Below are 19,435 nucleotides of genomic sequence, written 5' to 3' on the forward strand. Positions count from 1 at the left end.
CATTTGTCCTGTCGTCTTGTGTGGGGAGGAAGGGGGGAACCGGAAATGAAGATGTCACCCAGACCAATCCGTGTGATACCGAGCCACCCCTAAAATGGCTGGGGCAGAGAGAAACAGCCCTAGTCTTCTCATGAGACACCTCATCATCTTTGCAAAGTTCACAACTCATTAAATAAAACATGTTCTGTGTTAGCAGGCAAGTGGCTTGCTTTTATGTTCTGGCAGGTGCAATTTAGCAGGCATGTGCATGAGCTTTTTATGTGATAGCACTGTTGGGTCTTGATTTTCCTATCTCATTGCACACCAGGAGCCTGCCTCTCAGGTAAGAGGTGGCATGTAAGCTAGGAGTCACATAAGTGGAAAACATACCTTCTTTCTCCTCCTGGACCTTATGCAGAATGACTTTGTTAATTCTGAGGCTTGCTGCGAGGCGTATCTCTTTTTCCAGGCTCTTGTAAATAGGAGAGAGTTGGGGGTATACGTGTGTGAATGAAGTGAGACGCGGAGAGGCATTAGCTTTCACTGGTTGGGTGATTTGAGAAGGCTTTGTTGCTATAATATTCTGAACTCAATTTTCACATCTGTCGTTGCAAACATTCTCATCCCAGGGAAAATGAGAACATTTATAGGCCAAAATAAGTGGATAAGTGTCTGCTTGAGCTGTATCTTAATACCATAGACCTTCCCACTGGAGACCTGGTGAGCAGAAGTGTGCAGGTATTGAGAAACAATTGTGTTTTTAGCAGTACTCCCTGATTCAACAGACCCCATGGTCTACACTGCACAAGACAAAGCGCTCTGGGGATTAGAGAGCAAGAACAGAGGATTTCAGTTTCTTAGGTTGTCAGTGTGAAGAATTTCATGATCACTTAACTTACCTGCATTTAAGAAGGGAAAAATAAGTTCCCTGGTCTGAACAGGTTTCTGCTGAAAGGGTGCAAGACTAAGCCAGGACGATGGTTTTGGGACCTTTTTAAGGAATGGGAAGGAACCCTGGCTGTAACGCCTGTAACAGCAAACCTCTGGCTTACTGTGCTTTTCACACCTGAAGAACCTGAAAGCTTTACCTCAAGCTCAGCATTACTACCTCTACTTTACCTCTCTTTTGGGTGTTGATACTATTTTTCCCTGAAAGCACCAACCCTTCAGTAAAGACTTCATGCCAATTCATCCCCTGGCTGCATTCATAGACAAGTGATTATTGAATGTGCAGCACCGGAGTTTACCAACAGACAGTTGCTTCATTCACACAGAACATCCTCATCCTCATGGAATTATGCCACCTGTGTAGTCCACTGTGGCTTCCAACTCCTAAATGCTTGCCAACGTAGTATGTACAAATGAAGGGACATATGCCTCATGCATTTATTTCCATAAATCCCAGAGGTGTCAGTGGATTGGCATGCAGGTAACCAAAGCCTACTCTAACCAAATATTTAGATTTTCTGGCTTTGATATCTACAGCATTACTGGACATAGTCCTCTCAAATGGAATTAGAAGGCCAAGAGAAACTCTCGAAGTAATTTAAAGTGTTTGTCAGATATTAAGACTGAACACGTATCTTTTCTGAAGGTCTTCTTTAGTTTAATAGCGTGCCAAATAATCCTCACCAAATTCTCCCAAAGCTTTTCTGAGCAATTACCCCAAAGGTAACCAGATCTGTGTCAATTTACATTAGCTGAAGCTCTAATCCAGAGTCTTTAAGAAAGACCAAACAGATGGCAAGAGACTGGGAACTTTATTTAGCAACATGCTTCACTAAATTTTCTTCAGATCTGTTTTGAATGCTTCGTTCTCTTAAAGGAAACCTCAGAATATAATCTAAGGGAGAGACACTTTACTTTCCCCAGTTGTTTCCAGTGAGAGAATTTTTCATCAAAACAAGTAAAAGCAAATGTTTTGGGGCTACTTTTTGGCCAAAACAGAAAGTGCAGATTGCAAATCTGAAGTCTGCAAATACGTAAAGCCAGCAAAGCATCCCCAAATGGCTTATGCAACAGCATAAAGGTAAGATCAAAACTCCTGAACCTAGATTCCAACAGTGCGACTACCACTGAACTTTGGGTAAATGCGTTCACTCTCAACCTTGAACCAATTTCACAGCAAAGGCATAGACAAACTGCCTGAGTTACATCACAGTATCTGTGGTGAGCTGTAAGGAAATAAAAAGGACTGTAAGATAACTGAGTTCAAAGTCATAAACAGTTTCAATACAATGGAGATTTTTTAAAGCTGACATGTTATATACATTAACTGCAACGGTTTCATTTCAACTCTCTGCAGAAGCAGAGAGTTTGCCACAGGCACGGGTTTGGTATCAGCTTCAGTCTAGAAATGCTGCTGGGGTAGAAAATGAAGTTTTTGCAGTAAGACTCAATGTACTTTACAATGATGAAATTAGTGAGTGGCTTTCTCCTCTTCATGTTCTTTGCAACATGCTTTCCCCGTAGGAAAAGGTTATATGGATATATAGGTATACACAGACACACACATTTATATGGGAAACTTAACAGAACTATACTTTTTAAAAAGTGAATTATCAAGTAGTTGAAATATTCAGGGAAGCACGATCCAGGTGCTAGAGAAGATACTGACTGGATATACCTTAAAGTACATAAAAGGTTTCTTTATGCTAGATAATAAGAGCAAGGAATCATGGTTTGTACCTAACAAGCTGAACAACCATCTTAAAATAGAAAAAAAAAATCTAACAAAAAGAAGACGTTCCAGGCTAGGAACTAAATAATCACACAGGTTCATCATTCCAGATTGACCTTCCAGTGTATTCAAGTCCTTTTTTGGAAGGGCACGGAAAATCTGTTCTCCACGTCCAGCGAGCCCACAGTCTCTCCCCTCCCTGGGACAGTTTCAGGACTGTTGTGACGAGTCACAGCTGTGATTAAAAAAGCCAAGGACATTCACCTCTGTACTCCACTGAGGACACTGATAAAACTTTCATGAAGACTGCTGAACTCTTGCTGAGGGCCAGCTTTTAGACTTCTGCTCCCTGGATAGAAGCAGGCCAAACGAACTGATTTCCCAGCCCTCCTGCCCTTCAGCATACGCCAAGAGACCCCATCTTCCTCTTGCAGGTATGGTTCTGAGCAGAATTAAAGGGAGATGCAAATAAAATGATCAAACAGCTAAGAACAAGCCACCCGCAAACAGAATACTCTTGTGCTAACCACCTTCCACAACAAGGTTGATTGGTCCATGTTTATTTTGTGATTAATTTTGTGGTCAGATTTATCTGTGGCAAAAGCCGACCACATTGTTTCAATTTAGGTTTGCTATGAATTTGGTCCAGCATTTCTAATTTAAAGAAACGAAGCTACACAAGCTTCATGAGAGCCTTCAGGGCTGTCACCAGGTCTTGTTGGAATGAAGCCTGAAGGTCCACCCTCACCCACCCATTGCGTTTCAGGCTCTTACAGCTAGGGATGCTGACTTTAAATGTAATGCGCCTAGGGTCAGCCTCAGCTTTTTAGTGCAAATGTAATATTTTCTCCCCACAGTCTTAAAGAGGCATGACTCCTTTATCATGTACAGTGATGTGTGGGTTGGCATTTGTTTCTTTCATTCTCTAGTTTCCTCCAAATCATTCCTGAAATATCTTTTGTAAATCATTTTTATATTGGGTTAAAAAGCAATCTCTGCCAGGACTTTAATAAGCAGGATGAAGAGTGATCTCTCTTAATTATAGTGTTCATAATTAGTTCTTTATTTTCATGAATTTTTCACAATCCAAATTCTACAGCACCAAAAGGCTATGAGTGATCTTATTTTCATTCTTCATTCATCAGTGGAAGAAAATTACCGTTGTTACTGCTGTTATTGTTGTCATATTTCATAATAATACAGAGATATCCTATTTTCAAAGGCTGTTAATGGCTTCTCTGCAAGGAACAACTAAGTAGATTTTAACCCGTCACCTTGAAAATTTAAGGAGGGTGTGAGAGAAGTCTGCAGCACCAGGAGTGGCATAGGGAAGGTCAGTAGTTGTTGGCTGTTCTGTCGTCCGATACAAGAACGAGGGTATATCAAATGAAACTAGCGGGATCCAGGTTCAAAACAAAGAGGTGATCATTCTCCACGTGGGTAGAAGATATGTGGACTTTGTTGCCAAGCAATGTCGAAATCTACATTGGTGAGTGAAAGGCTGGACCAGTAGGTGGAAGAGAAATTAATTGAGGGCTACTAAATACAGCTGTCTAGCTTGGAAACTCACTTGAGCTGAAAATACTTGAAAGATTGAAGAGTGTTCTGGGAAAGTATCATATATACTTACCCTGCTCTTACTGCTACCTAAGCATCCCCTTATGGCCACAGGTGGGCATAGCATGTTGGCTAGAGGGCCTGACTGCCAATGGGTAAGTGTTAAAAATTGGCATGTAGAGAACTTTAAAAACTTGGCGCACAGAAATCTAGAAGCTTACAGGAGTGCTTTGCATCTTTGGGGTTCAGACAGAAAGTTGCCTTGTTTGTATAATGTTACCAATTTGTAAGAATTTTACCAATTCCTGTGCCTGATTAGGATGAATAAACTGCAGCAACACCTTTTCTAGAAGTATTGTAGCTGAAACGAAAGTTGGCAAATAATTCAGAAGACCAAGGTGTTGGTCAACTTTTTCTGAGCCTCCTATGAGTGACTTGTTCAATTCAGCATAGTTAGAAACAGACGGATTGGAGATATGTAGGTTGATTGATTGTGTTGTTTAACAGTATATAGCTTATTCAGGCAATCTCTGTCCTGGATAAATACGCTGAACTGTAACATTATATTGTTGAATGTCTGCAGTCAGTATAAAACACACAAAAATACTAAGCATGCTGCAAAACAATCAGAAACACGGTTCCTTTCTAAAAGGATTTGAGATCAAACTTTCCGCTGCTGTAAGCAGATCGGTGCAAGCAGAACGGTCGGGTCCACAAGGGGGAAGAGCCTGAGTGAAACCCTTGGTAACGGCGTCGGTGCCTCCTTTGTGCAGGATCAAGTCTTTCTTTTGGACTGTGTGGAAGAGGATCGAAGTGCAAAAGAACTATGGGGATAATGCAGTCTTTATTCTGAAGAGTGAGCTAAATTAATTATTCTTCTTATTGGAAGTGATGACTTGCTGAACAAGAATGATTGTATACTTTTGTTCAGATGACAGTTTTAGGAGTAATTTGTCTTGAAGTGGTAGTGGTACCTGGATGAAGAGGGCCAGGGAGGCTTGGATGTGTAGTGGGGTGAGTGAAAACTTGGATTTCCAAGAGGCTTTGTAAGCAGCCGTAGAGCAAAGGGAAAGGCCCTTGCATGGGTAAAGAACTGGTCAGAAGAGGAGAAACAGAAAGCAGGAGAGAATGATTCAGTTCCATAAAAACGTTTGCTAAATGCTCAGAAGACATAAAGTGAATCAAACAGGAAGCAGGACTGGGAAAGGAGTAAAGGAGAGAGTTGGGACCTTTGCTGTGCCTCTGTATCAATCTGTGGCTGACCTGTGCTCTGAAGACTCTGCTGGTTTGGTTCCCTCACCTCCAACAGATGTAGACGGGAACTGGAAATAGTTCAGAGACGGACCTCTGGTCTAACCCAGCACAGACATTGCTCTGTTCCTGTGTCAGCATGTGGTGCTCAGACTGACGCTGTGTTGTGAGAAGCAGATTGAGATGCGTGAGCTCGACAGGCAGAAGAAGGAAGAATCAATGGCTCAGCAGACACAGGTTCAGAGACGAGGCTCTGAACGTGTATCGCTTCTGACTTCTTCAGTGAGTCATCTGTAATTGTGCTTCATGTCAGAGGACTTAGTCACAGCCTTATTTGCTGAAAGTAATATTTTTAGCTCTATTTCTTCAAAATAACGGTGATATTTTTATGTTTTTGAAGTGAGTTCAGGGCTATGACACGTTGTTTTTTTTTCAAAGAGAATTAATGTATATTTTGCACGGGCGGATTAGTGATGTTCCAGCTACTGTATTATATGTCTTCCTAAAATAAGAACCGCTGGAAATTCTTTTCAGTTCTATGCAAATAGAATGAGCTGAGCTTTAGTAAATTATTTTTTTGCTTGTAAATGAAGTGCCAGAATTTTCTGTCATTAATTATAGTAAAGAAGATATAGCCTGTCATTTTAAAGTTTACATCTAATAGACTATTTAACTTCCTATAACTCTTATATATTTTTCTTCTTTTTGTTCCACCTATGTCCCACTGCTTTTTATTTGGCACAACTGTTTAAAATCTCTCATCTTATGTTGGTAGATGTAATTATAGAGCTGAAATGTGTGTTGATGTAAATTATGCTATCTCCTCTCACTACTCTGTTTATCTTTATGGTGAGCTTCTTTTAAACACATTTATTTTTATGCATTTGTTAATTTGAACATTGCAGGGTACTTTCATTGCTCGGGCATTGAATGTGTGAAGGACATGCACAAGGATCTCCAGTTAATTGGGAGTTCCGTGTGTTAATCCTTGCAGATAACACAGGAAAATGTCCCCTGAACGGCTAGTTATGTCCACTCCAGGGGTTTAGATACATCTTGGGTTATGTGTAAGAAAGCCTTTGGTTGTATACACAGAATTGAGGTGGAATTGAGAAGCCTCATTTAAAAGAGGTATTCAAGCAAGGGATCAAACTCCATTAACAGCTGTAACAATGCAATTGCTTCGGAGTTAGAAGAAAGAGGAAATTCCTGAGGGCTTTTAATGAATTTCTGGTTGTAGAGAACACCATCTTTGGTAGGAGGGACTTGACTGGCCCTCCCTGTCATGCTGCTTTATTATCTGATTGTGATGTACACTTTGCCAGCTGTGGTGAAATGTTTGATGTGGCACTTCAGTGTGAATCGCAATTGCTGAAGCAGTACCTCCAGCGCTGCTGTGCCCCTTGCATAATTGAAATACTCCAGACTCTAGCAGGATATAATTTTAAGGACATTATTTTCTTTAGTTCTTCCGTCTTTTATTTATTATTGGTGCCAGTTCTGATTTTCTTTTTTACCTACTTCTGAAGTCAAACATGAAAAAGAACTGTATGATGATCAATCCCAAGTCCAGCCTGGGGTCACTGAAAATCCAGTGACATTATCAGTTGTTTTTGACAACACCAGAGTTGAGAACGGCTTAATTTCCCGGCACCTCCTTTGATTATCGAGTGGCTCCCATCATCCCGAAATGCGGTACTAGCAATTTGGCTCTGTCCTTTTTCCATTTGCGTGCAGAGGCACCGCTCTCCCAAGAACTGTCGTAACAACAACAACAACCAAAATCTATAAAAACAAGTTAGAAGTTTACTCATTTATTATGCTTCTTATAGATTATTCTGCAGGGTGAAAAAAATGCATGAAAAGATTTTCCTCATAGGCTGACGACAGGTTCCTGCACGCTTAGGTACTGTTTCGACACACCATTTAAAGTGTAGCTGCAGGAGGTGACCCGGTGCAGTAGATGGCACCCTATCCTTCGATTTCCCACTTAAGCTATCACTAAAGCCCCAGAACGGGTACAGTTACGGGATCCGCCACTGAAGCGGATTCGGGCAGCGCGGAGGTACCTGCCGTCCCGGAGGGCGGGCAGGACAGCGCCGGCCTTTTGGTATTTTCTGGAGGGGCCCTGCCCGCCCCGCCCCGAGCGGTCCCTTCGCCGGCCGGCCTCTCAGCTCCGCGCCTTCCCGCCGCCTTTTTGTTTCCTATTCATTCCCTATTTTATTTATTTCGCGTAAGCCACCGCCGTTCCTAACGAGCCGTCAGCCGCGGGAAGGGGCGCTCCGCAGCGGCGGGCGGGCGGGCGGCGGCGGTCCCCCGCAGCCCCTCACCCGGGGGGCGGTGGCGGTGGCGGGGGTGTGCGGGCGGTGCCCCCCCTGCGGGGCAGGGCGGCGGGCGGGGCCCGGCGCGGTGCGGCGCGGCGCGGCGCGGCGCGGCGGGGCGGGCGGCGGCGGCGGTGTTAAGGGCCGGGGCGGCCGCACTTGTTGCGGGTCGGCGGCGCTGGCTGCGGGTCGGCGGGGCATGCCCCGGGGCTAGCGCGGAGAGGGGCGCCAGCGGGAGCGGCCGCCGCCATGGGGCGGTACTCGGGGAAGACGTGCCGCCTCATCTTCATGCTGGTGCTCACCGTCGGCTTCTTCGTGGCCGAGCTGGTGTCGGGCTACCTGGGCAACTCCATCGCGCTGGTGTCCGACTCCTTCAACATGCTCTCGGACCTCATCTCCCTCTGTGTGGGCCTCTCCACGGGGCGCATCGCCCGCCGCAGCCGCCGGGGCCCCCGGGCCACCTACGGCTACAGCCGCGCCGAAGCAGTGGGGGCCCTCAGCAACGCCGTCTTCCTCACCGCCCTCTGCTTCACCATCTTCGTGGAGGCCATCCTCCGCCTGGCCCGGCCCGAGCCCATCGACGACGCCCAGCTGGTGCTCATTGTCGGCACCCTCGGCCTCGCTGTCAACCTCGTGGGGCTCCTCGTCTTCCAGGACTGGGGCGCCTGCTGCCGCCACCATCGTCGTCGCCGCCAGTCGCCCGCCCCATCACCTGCTGCCACCGCGCTGCCAGCTGTGCCCAGCAGTGCCCCAACGGGGCAGGAGGATGAAGCAGGTGCCTTTCGGCTGCATCCTCGCCGCCTCGCCGTGCCATCCTCATGTCCTGCACGTCTCCCTGCCCCTCGCACCCTTCCCCATCCCTCCCTGTCCCCGCTTTCCCTCCTGTTTGCCCTCGGGACCCGCCGAGCTGCGAGAACCATCCTCTGGGCCCTTTTGTAGCCCCAAACCCACCCGTGGGCTCCGGGGAATTTCACTAAGCTGCCTTGGACACCCACCAACTCTTTCACCTTGTACTTTACACTGGTGTCCCCTTTGGACAGGGGAGGGAGGTGCTGCTCAAATAGCTGCATGGAAAATGTTTTGGCTTGTTTTCTTTAGGGTTTGCTGTTTGGTTTGTTTTTTTTTTTGCTTGTAATCTCTGAAATAAGTTGGTTTTGAGATGGGTGATGTTTTTTCTGTTTGTAGAACTTATACACAACACAGCGTTTCTTCTTTGAATGCAGGTGATTCACCAAATGACCAAAAAAGCCCTGAAGAGGGGCCTGAGAAGAAAAAAGAGAAAAAATCTGAAGCGTTGAACATCAGAGGTACAGCAGGGGGGTATATTGCTAATACTGTATTAACTTTAAATGCTTTCTGATTTCCATTTCAGATTTTTTTTTCTCAAATATGAGCAAAAGCCCAGCGCTCTTCTATGTATATGGACACAGTTATCTTTAGCAGAAGGGTTTTGGTTGTATGAAATGGCATAGATGACAAAAAAATTGTGTGATGCTACTTTGGCTCCAAGTGTGTTTACATTTTGATTTTAGTTCTTTAGAAGACTGCAGCTGAACTTTTTGGAAAGGAGACAAAGCCTCTTGCACTAAGCTTGAGTCACTAGAGGCCTTATAAGAAGGTAAAGCAGATATCAATGAGGTGCTTCTTTGGGTGTCACTGCTGTAGTACTTGAGCAGTTTTCAACTTTAAAATGCTTTTGGGCAGAAAGCAGAATTTCTTTAAAACTCGAGGTTAACCATGTTTTGTAGTCAGCACGAGGAGAAAGGTGCTGAAACTGGTGCTTCAGCACAGTGTTTTGCCAGGTCCTTGAACTGTGAACCTGCCCCTGAGAGAGCGTGACAGTATCAGCCCTTCTTACGTAGAGCTTGGCAGGTCACTGTGTATCTGCAGAGTGAAATAAATCAACCAAGTGTCTCTTTCCCTGTCTGTATAGGTGTTTATATGCATGCACATTTACATACCTATTCTGAGCAGTGTCAAAAGCAGGTACCTTTCAGTATATTAAACATTGAGTTTGTCCCTCAAGGGAAGGGCTGCCAGAAAGCTGAAACAGGATGGTAATTTCAGGCTTCTTATGGTCACCTATCAGCATCTGATATTCCTCCGAACTTGTGTGAATTGGCATCACGTGAATTAATCTTAAAGAGGCTGACATGGCAGTCAGGCACCGGGGGTTCAGTTGTTTGGTTTTTTTTTTTGGTTCTGTGTCTATCTGTCAGTCTTTCAAAAGTGTTTTCAGTCTTACACAAATGTGTCTGTAAGGGAAGACACTTTGGAAATCAAATCATGTGCCAGAGCCACAATACTTTCCTGAATTTCTAGAAATTGATGTCACTGGATATTATGGCATTATAGTGGTAAGATTACTGGAGCAGGAAAAGCAAACCATCACTTTCAGGGATGGAGAAGAGAAGGGTAAGAAGCCGATGAGTGTATTTTAGGGAAGACCTTACTTGCCTCAACAACAATGCTTAGGCATAATGATGCTGGAAACTTTCAAATATGTCTGAAGGATAAGGAGTTTTGTATTGGTTATTTTAAGATACCTGTCATCTTTAACTTTTAAAAAGAGCCTTTTTCTCTAAGTGCCACTTTAACTTTAGTCTGTCATCTTTGCAAAATCTTTTTTTATTGTCCTTACAAATATTCTTTGTCTCTTTAGCCAGTGTTACAGATACATGTCTTTAAAATTCTGATTTGAAATCTGTGTTTTTTCTTTGCTGTTGTAAGTTATTTGTATAGCTATACTTACTTCATAATCACTTGACAAAAAATTCTGTACATTATAGAATCAGAGCCTCCCTGAAAAGCATGGCTGGACAAAATGGATTGGCAGAGGAATTGGTTCCTTGATTTTTAAAAGTGGTAGGAACAGGAATCCAGTCATTCTGCCTGAGTTAATTATTGTAGTGTAAAATTATCCCTTTTACTTCTTGAGTATATGCAGAGTATTTCAGACTTTCCAACACAAGCTGCTGGAAATTATGTGTTACCTATGGTCTTGCCATACTGACTTTATTTACTAAAAATCCATTTTCAGTTCTATTTTATAACCATAGCTTTAGGGGGTCTATAGGGAAACGGGTTCATTTCTGTCTAGGCCTTCATTATGTGATACGTAATCAGGATGTATATATTAACCATGTTAATAATGTAAAATAAGCATTTTCAAATTCCACATTCTCAATTCATAATTTGTCATAATTCTGACATGCTTACTGTTTTTTCTTAATTCAAAAGAAGACTTTCTGAAACATTTTCCTGTTCTTTTTAAGCTGTTAGTTAGTTGCTTTGGCAATTGCATCCCGCCTCTCCCTCTTGTTCGTGCAGTAGCTGATAGCCCATGCTGAATCGGGATTATTTGTAAGTGAAAAGGAAACACTGCAACACTGTTAGGAGGAGTAAAGCCCTGTGGGAGTCTGCCAAATGGGGCAGAACATGCCTGACACCAACAGAAAGGACTGCGCTCGCTGGAAGTTTGTACTTTCTTATCTGACACAAGTGATTCAGTGGAGCTCTGGTGGTTATTGCCTTCCTTTCTCACACTGAAGATCAATGTTCATGCGAAGAGCTGGCAGGAAACGGCAGCACAACCATGGCTCTAGATCTAATCCAGTGTCCAGCATCACCAGTCAAAAGTCTTATTAAACCTTGAGACAAAAGTCTTTGCTGTGTTGTTAATGAGTTTCAGAGCCTTTTACAGCTTCTTCAGCCCAGAGGATGTGATTAAATTGGAGTGAAGCTCTTGAAAGTGCTCGTCATAGGGATTTTAAAAGGAGATGTCCATTTTATTGCCTCGTAGGCTCCAAATAAAATGTATTGGCAAAGAAATTAACTTAATATATTTAGAGATGTTATGAATTAGGCATGGGCTGGGATGAAGTCTGAGTCTGAACAGTAAAGACTGACAAAACTGGAGTGCATTTGAGCAATGGTGGGAAGAGGGAAGATTATGTAAAGTAGTCAAAAAGAAAAAGGAGTTCTTAGATTATTGTAACTTTATAGCAAGAAGATTACTTTGGTCATCGTAGTTGAAAGGGCAGCTAAAAATGTATTATTACAACAGCCTGTTTGGTGTCTTTACCTTTTGTGCAAAAACATATCTATAGATGTAAAAAGTGGTACCCAGCATTCCTCTCAATTTAGAGTAGTCCAGGCACATATTAAACTGTGGCATCCATGTCACTGACTTTCAGACCAGATTCTGATTTTTTTTTTTTTTTTTTAGGATCTGAGGGCTAGTAGCCTTGGTGGGACAAAGTTTAATATGACTAGTAATCGAGCTTGATCCAAAAATTGGAGTTTGAAGGTGTTTGGAGCCATAGGAATGGGCTTACTTAGGTAATTTTTCAGATTTCAAAAGTGTCATAGACGCTGATGGAGGAGGAGAACTGTTACTGGGGGTGGTCTGTGGCTCTCTTAGCTTCCATGGTAGAATGGATAGATTTAGTCACCAATTTTTAATTGAGATATAATGTGCCAGGATCTCTTGATAATCCGCAGGCATTTAAGCAAACACATTTTACGTTGCCATGGCATTGCAGTTGGACCACAGTTGCTAGCATACCCTACATGTTTAATAATGCATCCCTCTTAAGAGCTGTAGTTCAAGAGTTGGTATTTCCCTTGCTGTTTTCTTCTGAAAGCCGTTGCTGAAAACTTTGATTATGATGTTACTGCTTGGAATATTGCATTTTCCATGTCAAGTAGAACAGATTTGAAAACAAACAAACAAACAAACCCCCCAACAAAATAACAACGCAGTAATGGAAATTGTGCCATTTCTTTCAGGTGTTCTTTTGCATGTTATGGGAGATGCACTTGGATCTGTGGTTGTGGTAGTTGCCGCTACAATCTTCCAGATACTTCCTCTGGAGAATGCTCCATGTAATTGGCAGTGCTACATCGATCCAAGCCTGACAATAATTATGGTGTTCATCATCTTGTCTTCTGCATTCCCGCTTATCAAAGAGACCTCAACTATTTTGTTGCAGATGGTTCCCAAAGGTGTTAATATGCAACTACTGAGTAAGTCAGATTTATTGTTGAAATGCTATTAATTTTAATGATATATTTCAATGCATATGTTATTTCTGAAGTGACATGTTTGGATTATTTACTTGTAATAGCTCTAAATTCTCAAGAACCGTGAGAAACAGTCACATGCCTGTGTCCTAGCAACATGACTCAAATCTCTGTGGATTAGTTAAGGCATGCATTTTGAGAATGTAGTACTCCAACAGTACATCAAAAATACCAGGTCTTGAGCTGTTAATGCTTTGTGTGGGGTGTTTGTGAAAGAAACAACACTAAATTACAATATTTCTGAACCCTGCACCGGCTTCTTCCAAAACAGCTTAAAAATTTCCATCAAGGTCGGTTAACTGTGTAGCTCTCTGACATTGTCCACACTGGTTAATTGTGGGGTAGCACTGATTATTTCTGGAATTCCACCATACTCGGGGCTAAAGAAACCGGAAGATGTGTGGGTTTGGCCAAGGATGTGGTGCTCTAACCTTGCTTCTATGAATGGCTGGTAAACGGCCATTAAGGAGCCTGAGGGACGGGGTGAACCCAAAAGAATGGGTGGTCTGCTTGTGTGGTTGTCTGGAGGTTGAACAAAAGGCAGCTGGGAGTAGGCGTATTTATTAAGTACAGCTCTTTCAAAAAGATAGTTTGGAGACTGCTGCTTTCGGATAGGGCTCTTAATGGGAAAGCTAGTAATTAGCCAGTACACCAAAGCCTCTAATATCTTTCTCTTACGTTTTCCAGCTGACAGACTAGCTCGTGTACCAGGGGTTAGCAGCCTCCATGAAGTGCATGTTTGGGAGCTTGCAGGTGGGAAGAATATTGCTACTCTTCATATCAAGTGTCAAACCCCTGCTGATTACCAAGATGCTGCTTATCAAATACGGAAGGTTTTCCACGAAACAGGGATCCATTCTGTGACCATCCAGCCTGAGTACGTTGACCACAAGACCTCCCAGCTACTGTGCAGCTCACCATGCATCTCAAAAGCTTGTGACTCTCAGCTGTGCTGCAGTCAGCGGGAGCACCCCCTGGCTAAAACTAATGGCTACACTGAGAAAAATGATAGTTGCCTTTCTGCACATCATAAAGACAATGGTTCAAGTAAAAATGATACTGAAATCCCTATCGAGTACCCACAGGCAGAGGATGGCATTCAAAATGTGAAAAATTATGGTGTGTCTGATGACAAATCACAGTTGAGCAGTACACGACTTTAAGCAATTCCCTCTGTGTAATGTTTTCACAGAACAAACATGTCCTGGCTGGGAAGGGGGTCATCAGTGGCTGAAGCTGACGTTGGCGTGGCCAAAAGATTTCTGTGCTTTAGCTGTAAACCAAAATACACCTAAAAACCCCTTTTATCTGAAATAAGGATTACTATTTCCATGAAGGGTGTTGCATTCATCTAAGATTTTTCTGATACAGCCTAACCCAGTTCCTTACCAAACTGTGTGTGAATTTCTGTTGTAAGAGTGGATGAGGTGTATTGCTGTCTGCACTGATGCTTCCATTTAATGGCGAGTGGCACTGGGAATGCAACTCTGGCCTTTTCTGATGAAGTGAGCTCTTTCCTGAAAGCCTTGTGGCCAGTTAACGATTGTACTGGGCTGAAGTACTGTGTATTTATAAAGGCCTTCAGTAGAGATGCTTTACTGATCTTTAAAACCCATTTTTCCATAGACAGTTCATTTTTAACAGTGATGCTTGTGCTTGTGGCCAGTGGGGTTTGTGAATGAAATTTAGAGTGTCTAAGGGGGAAGGGAAGCGCTCAGGAATTTTGAGTTGCATTATTTTCTTGATTGACTCTTGTATTTAGGGACAGAGCAGAAGCTGGTCTTGCTTCTCTACTAGTAATACTGGAGTCCTAGCCTAATCACAGATAAGTATGCTAAAGAATAGCTTTCTTGTCATGATAGCAAAGAAATACTTATTAATGTTGTCTGTACTGAATCTAGCAAATGGAAATGCAGGCAGTCATCCAGTTAACTTTTATCTTGTTCGCTGTTGTGATTGTACAACTCAGTCTCTTTTATTATTTTATTTTCCTCCTGACAACAGAAGTTATAATAGCCACGGTCTTAATTCATCATTGTGCGAGATGATTGCAGTATCCTCTGTCATTATTCATGCTGAATAAATAAGCTAATATGTTTATTATGAACAGTTAAAATCCTGCAGTTATATTATTAAGACACAATTTAATATTGTATTAATTAAGAAGTCCCTTTAAAGTTTTATATGCAATGTTATCACATGGAGGAAGCTTTAAAAACAAAACGAAAACCCAACACAGGTAATTTTTCCTTGTTTAGTCCTGATTATTTCTTGCTGATTTATTGTAAAGGTCTAAGTCTTCCCCTCCTCCCTGCCCATCCTCCCCATGCCCAATGGTGTATTTCAAAGTGTATGTAGTGAAGCAATTCCTTTATCTCTTTGCTGCTATTTCTTTTTGAAAAGCATGCAAGGGTGCTCTAAAGAAAACAAGATGATGTGCCCTGTCACCAGTGCTGGATTTAGGTCAGGTCTGTTCTCCAAGTTTTTAGGAGAGGAAACCCACTATCTGATCCACAGGGTGTGTAGTTCTTAGCCTCAACAGCTATACAGACCAGATCCAGAAGCTTTCAAATACATTCTGCTGTCAAAAGCAGTCTTTCAAGAGTCTGTGTGGCCTGGGCTGGCTATTTTATTCATCTGTTTATGGGGACACCTCTATAAAATAGTGGTGTCTTTACCTCAGTGACACTTTACCAGAAAGGGAAAATTGATTTCCTGCCTGGGCTGGGAAAATAGCAGGGCCGCCTTGTAAGGCTGGCTTGAAAGCAGCCAACTCCTTATTAATAAGGACAATTACGTTAAGTCAATGAATATTAAAACACACAGCAGGCTGTTTTGCTGGTTGGAAAATTGTATTTACTGAAGCAGTGATTGCAGCCTAAATAGCCCATTTCTAGATTTGTAGTTACCCCTTTTGAACAGATTCTTGGGTGAATTAATATATTTTGTAGCCTTCCATCTTAGGTTTGTTACATAAATAAGCTATCTGTTAGTATAATCGAAAGCTTAATCCTCCAGTCAGTTTCATTCTGTTGGCAGCAGCAGACGTGAAAGCAGCAGGATCTCACTTGGCAGTTATTGCACGAATTAGTGTAAATCAGGAAACATTGTAAGAATTGCCCTGCCTCTTGAAAGCATGTAGCATAAAGGAAGACAGCCCTTTCTTCTGTTCTCTTTGTCCTTTTTTTCATCTGAGGTGATGTTTTACATGTAAATAACAAATATATTTGTAGGTTTTTTTGAGAACTGGAATAGAAAGCTCCCAAAATAACAACAAAGTCTATGGGAAAATTTGCTTACCGGTTATCCTCTAAAACAAGCACCCTTTCATAGTTACGCATTTGTGTCTTACATCAGGTAATCTTTTTATACATACATTTTATTAAATGGCTGAAAGGTGGGATGGCAGTATTGTTTACTCTGGAATTAGAGAACATTAGTATGTGTAGCATTGGGGCATTTGGCAAAATGGACCATCTTTTTCTTTATCCTTCCAGTGTTTCTTAGAACTGTGGTTATCTATTTTTCTAAGGTTTTGAAAGTGTTGTAACATGAAAATATAATGAAGTAACACTCTTAAACTTCTTGTCTGGTTGAATGTACTGTAATTGTTGCCTGTGGATAAATAGGAGAATACCAGGGATTATAGAAATCTTTAGGTCTAGAATACAAGCAGATTTAAAATTTGCTTTATTACTTAAGCAAGCAAAACCAACAGAGCTGTATTATTGATGAGGTGAATCTGCATTTTATGTGTAGGGACTTTCAGGGTACGCAGCTAAGGTTTCTGACCCGGTATCCTTGCCTTCCTTTGAGTCCTACAGCAACATATTTTTCTCCTCTGTTTTAAGTGGGGCACAACTAAGCGCTACTGGGTGGCCCCTCTCTACTTTTGTAGAAGACTTCATTCCACTCAGTGTCTATTTGGTATTGGTTTATCTCTCTTCAGTTCTTGGCATATCTCTTCTAATTCTCTTGAAGTACGCTCACCTTGTTTTGAAATGCAGTGTATTTCAGTATTTGGCCTTATCTGTGGGCACTTGTTCTAAATCCAGTTTTGTAGCATATTGCACTGTCATTAAAAATCCCTTCTCTGGCCTCTTTAGCTTAATTGCTTTTCCCCCCTCCAATTCAGTAATGTAAAATTTCTCATGATTGCAGATTGATTGTGCTACCCTGTCCTCTTCAATTACTCCCTTCTGATTGCACCATTATGGCATTCAGTTTCTCTTGTGGTGGTTGCCCCCCATCTGTCCATCACTGTCCGTAGCAAAAGAAATCTGCTTAAAAGACAGGTGATTTTCAACCAGTTGTCCAGTTTATGTGGCCCTCTGATCCATAACCATTCATACACGTGACAAAGTTGTATGACGACTAAACATTTGCTAGCCTTGGCAGATAGTTTTGGAGCAAGAGGGAAATCTGGAATAAATTAACATGGCATTGAATGCAAAAGAAATTTACTGGCCTTCATCAGTTGTGGGCCTTTCTTTAAAGCAAATTCATGTTTTTGTCACCTTTTCATATGTTATCCTTTAACCAAATGCGTCAATTTGATAGTTAATGTTCCCTTCTCCTGTAAGTCTCTAAATGCAGATCTTGCCTTTGCTCTTCTATGTAAAGAAAAATAACTGATGCTATTTTTAGGAGTGTTGCTTCTGTGTTACCAAGTTTTCAGTTGACTTCCTTCTCCTTGTGTTCTTCGAGATACTTGTTTTGACTTGTACTGCCACTGCGGTTTTTTTCCTCTTAATGTTTTTCTTATTCTTTGTCTCATCAATAAAAGCAGTATCATTTTGCTAGCCTGGTCGTGCTGATGTACCTGTAATACAGTTTAGAAATACCTCTTTTATGCACTGGCTTAATTTTTGCACTCGGCTTTATTGAAATTCACCTGCTTTCACTATATGATACACTTTACCATCGCAAAACACTTTTTGACCTTGTTTAGTTCTTTCTATTCTTTCCCCCTCCCCTACCTGATTATAATGCTTACCATCCTGAATGCTCCCTTTTGTCCTGAACTTTGAAGGGAATATGCCAGCATCTGTATTTTTCCAAAGTGAAGTTCATCACTCAAGGTCTATGGATGGCTTGATGTGAGTTACTCCAGGGACTGTTTTGTCTCCTGTGATCCGTGTGGAAGTGTTGTCTAAGTAGTCTTCCTGACATATAAATATATATATATATATTTATATATATTTAAATTCTTTATAAACACTCCACCTGAACCAGCTTTTTAAAGAAAGTTGGTTTCTAAGCCTGAAAAGGTATGATGAAATCACAAGGGTTCGTTAGTCATTAACATCTTTGGGGAAATTTGGATCACTAACTGGAAAGCAGACAAGAAGGACGTTTCTGAAAAGATAATCCAAACACTATGAAGATTTCCATAGGTTCTACTACTTACTCTGCTGTACAGTGGAAGCACTTACTATGCTAAATACTGTATTTAAACAGTGATACCTTGGCAAAAGGATATCACTGTATAAAGTTGTTACATTTATGGAGTTGTGTTGCTTAAACGTTTCCTTCAGTTTTTCTGTTCATTATGTGATTTAAATAATGTGCCAAAATGTAATTTCCATGGTTACTGAATCAATGAATGGAAAATCTCACTGTGGTTTTACTAACTATTAGTGAAAAATTACTTGAAGTTTTATGTACAGTTAAATTTTTTCAAAATGAAGTTTGAATGTCTTGTAAATAAAGTGTATTTTTAAATAAACCCATTGTTCTGAGCTTGATTTACATTAGCAATAGGGAGCTTGTGTCAGTTTGGATAATTTTAAGACCTTTGCATGAGTAAAGTTTGCTCTTAACGTGAGTTTGTTAATGTCAGTATTAAAACTGCACACTCCGAATCTTTTCCTTCTTATCCTAAAGTGGTGGTTTTCAACATTTATTAATCCAGGCATCACCTTGTCTCTTTGAAAAGAAATCCCAGAATCACTTGGGCAGCATTGCTGTGATAGTTTTCATGTACAACCAGTAACACTTAGATTGTGACTGTAATGCTGACCGTCAGCTCTCCAGAGAAGGCACTGGAGCACCCCTGGAGATTTGTGGCTGAACTTGTCTCTGCTAAAGTGCAATCAAAATGTAGTGCTATTAAAGTGTGGTCCCTTGCTGTGATGGGTTTATTTTCTTCTTTGAGGCACAGAGACCAATTGGTATTGAAGAGCTTGCATCTATGCTAGTACAATACCATCCGCTTCAAAAGAGGGTGGCTCCATGCTGATGGCTAGCTGACATTAGGTCCTTGACTCCGGGCTGTGCCTGGGAATGGCTTGGGGGAGCAGTAATTGCCACAGGCCACAAAACGCTCTAACAGTTTACTAATACAGATGCTCACGGTTCATCCCTAGGCACCATCTAATTTGCTAATACTGATGAGGCCCTCGGTCCCTGAGCCTCTGCGCTGTTTCGCAAGGCAGCAGTGCCTGCAGACAGAAAAGGAGATGAAGCTGGTGGTGGTTTCTTGGGATCTGGGCTTGAAAGGTTTCCTCTCCTTCCACACCTACAGCATGCTGTATCACTGTGCAGGGCGAGCTGGGAGGGG

At 42.0% G+C, this 19,435-nt stretch overlaps 1 protein-coding gene across 1 annotated transcript; it reads left to right on the forward strand.

Moving 5' to 3' along the window:
- Positions 1-6,949: 6,949 nt before the first annotated feature.
- On the forward strand, positions 6,950-18,577 carry SLC30A10 (solute carrier family 30 member 10). Its single transcript, XM_063328423.1, has 4 exons — positions 6,950-8,563; positions 9,012-9,095; positions 12,580-12,816; positions 13,561-18,577. Exons 1-4 carry the CDS (start codon positions 8,038-8,040, stop codon positions 14,034-14,036), a joined length of 1,323 nt encoding a protein of 440 aa, XP_063184493.1. The 5' UTR covers positions 6,950-8,037; the 3' UTR covers positions 14,037-18,577.
- The last annotated feature ends 858 nt before the right edge of the window (positions 18,578-19,435 follow it).

The sequence above is a fragment of the Chroicocephalus ridibundus genome, chromosome 3, assembly GCF_963924245.1.
Source record: "Chroicocephalus ridibundus chromosome 3, bChrRid1.1, whole genome shotgun sequence".
In the NCBI taxonomy this organism is placed as follows: Eukaryota; Metazoa; Chordata; class Aves; order Charadriiformes; family Laridae; genus Chroicocephalus; species Chroicocephalus ridibundus.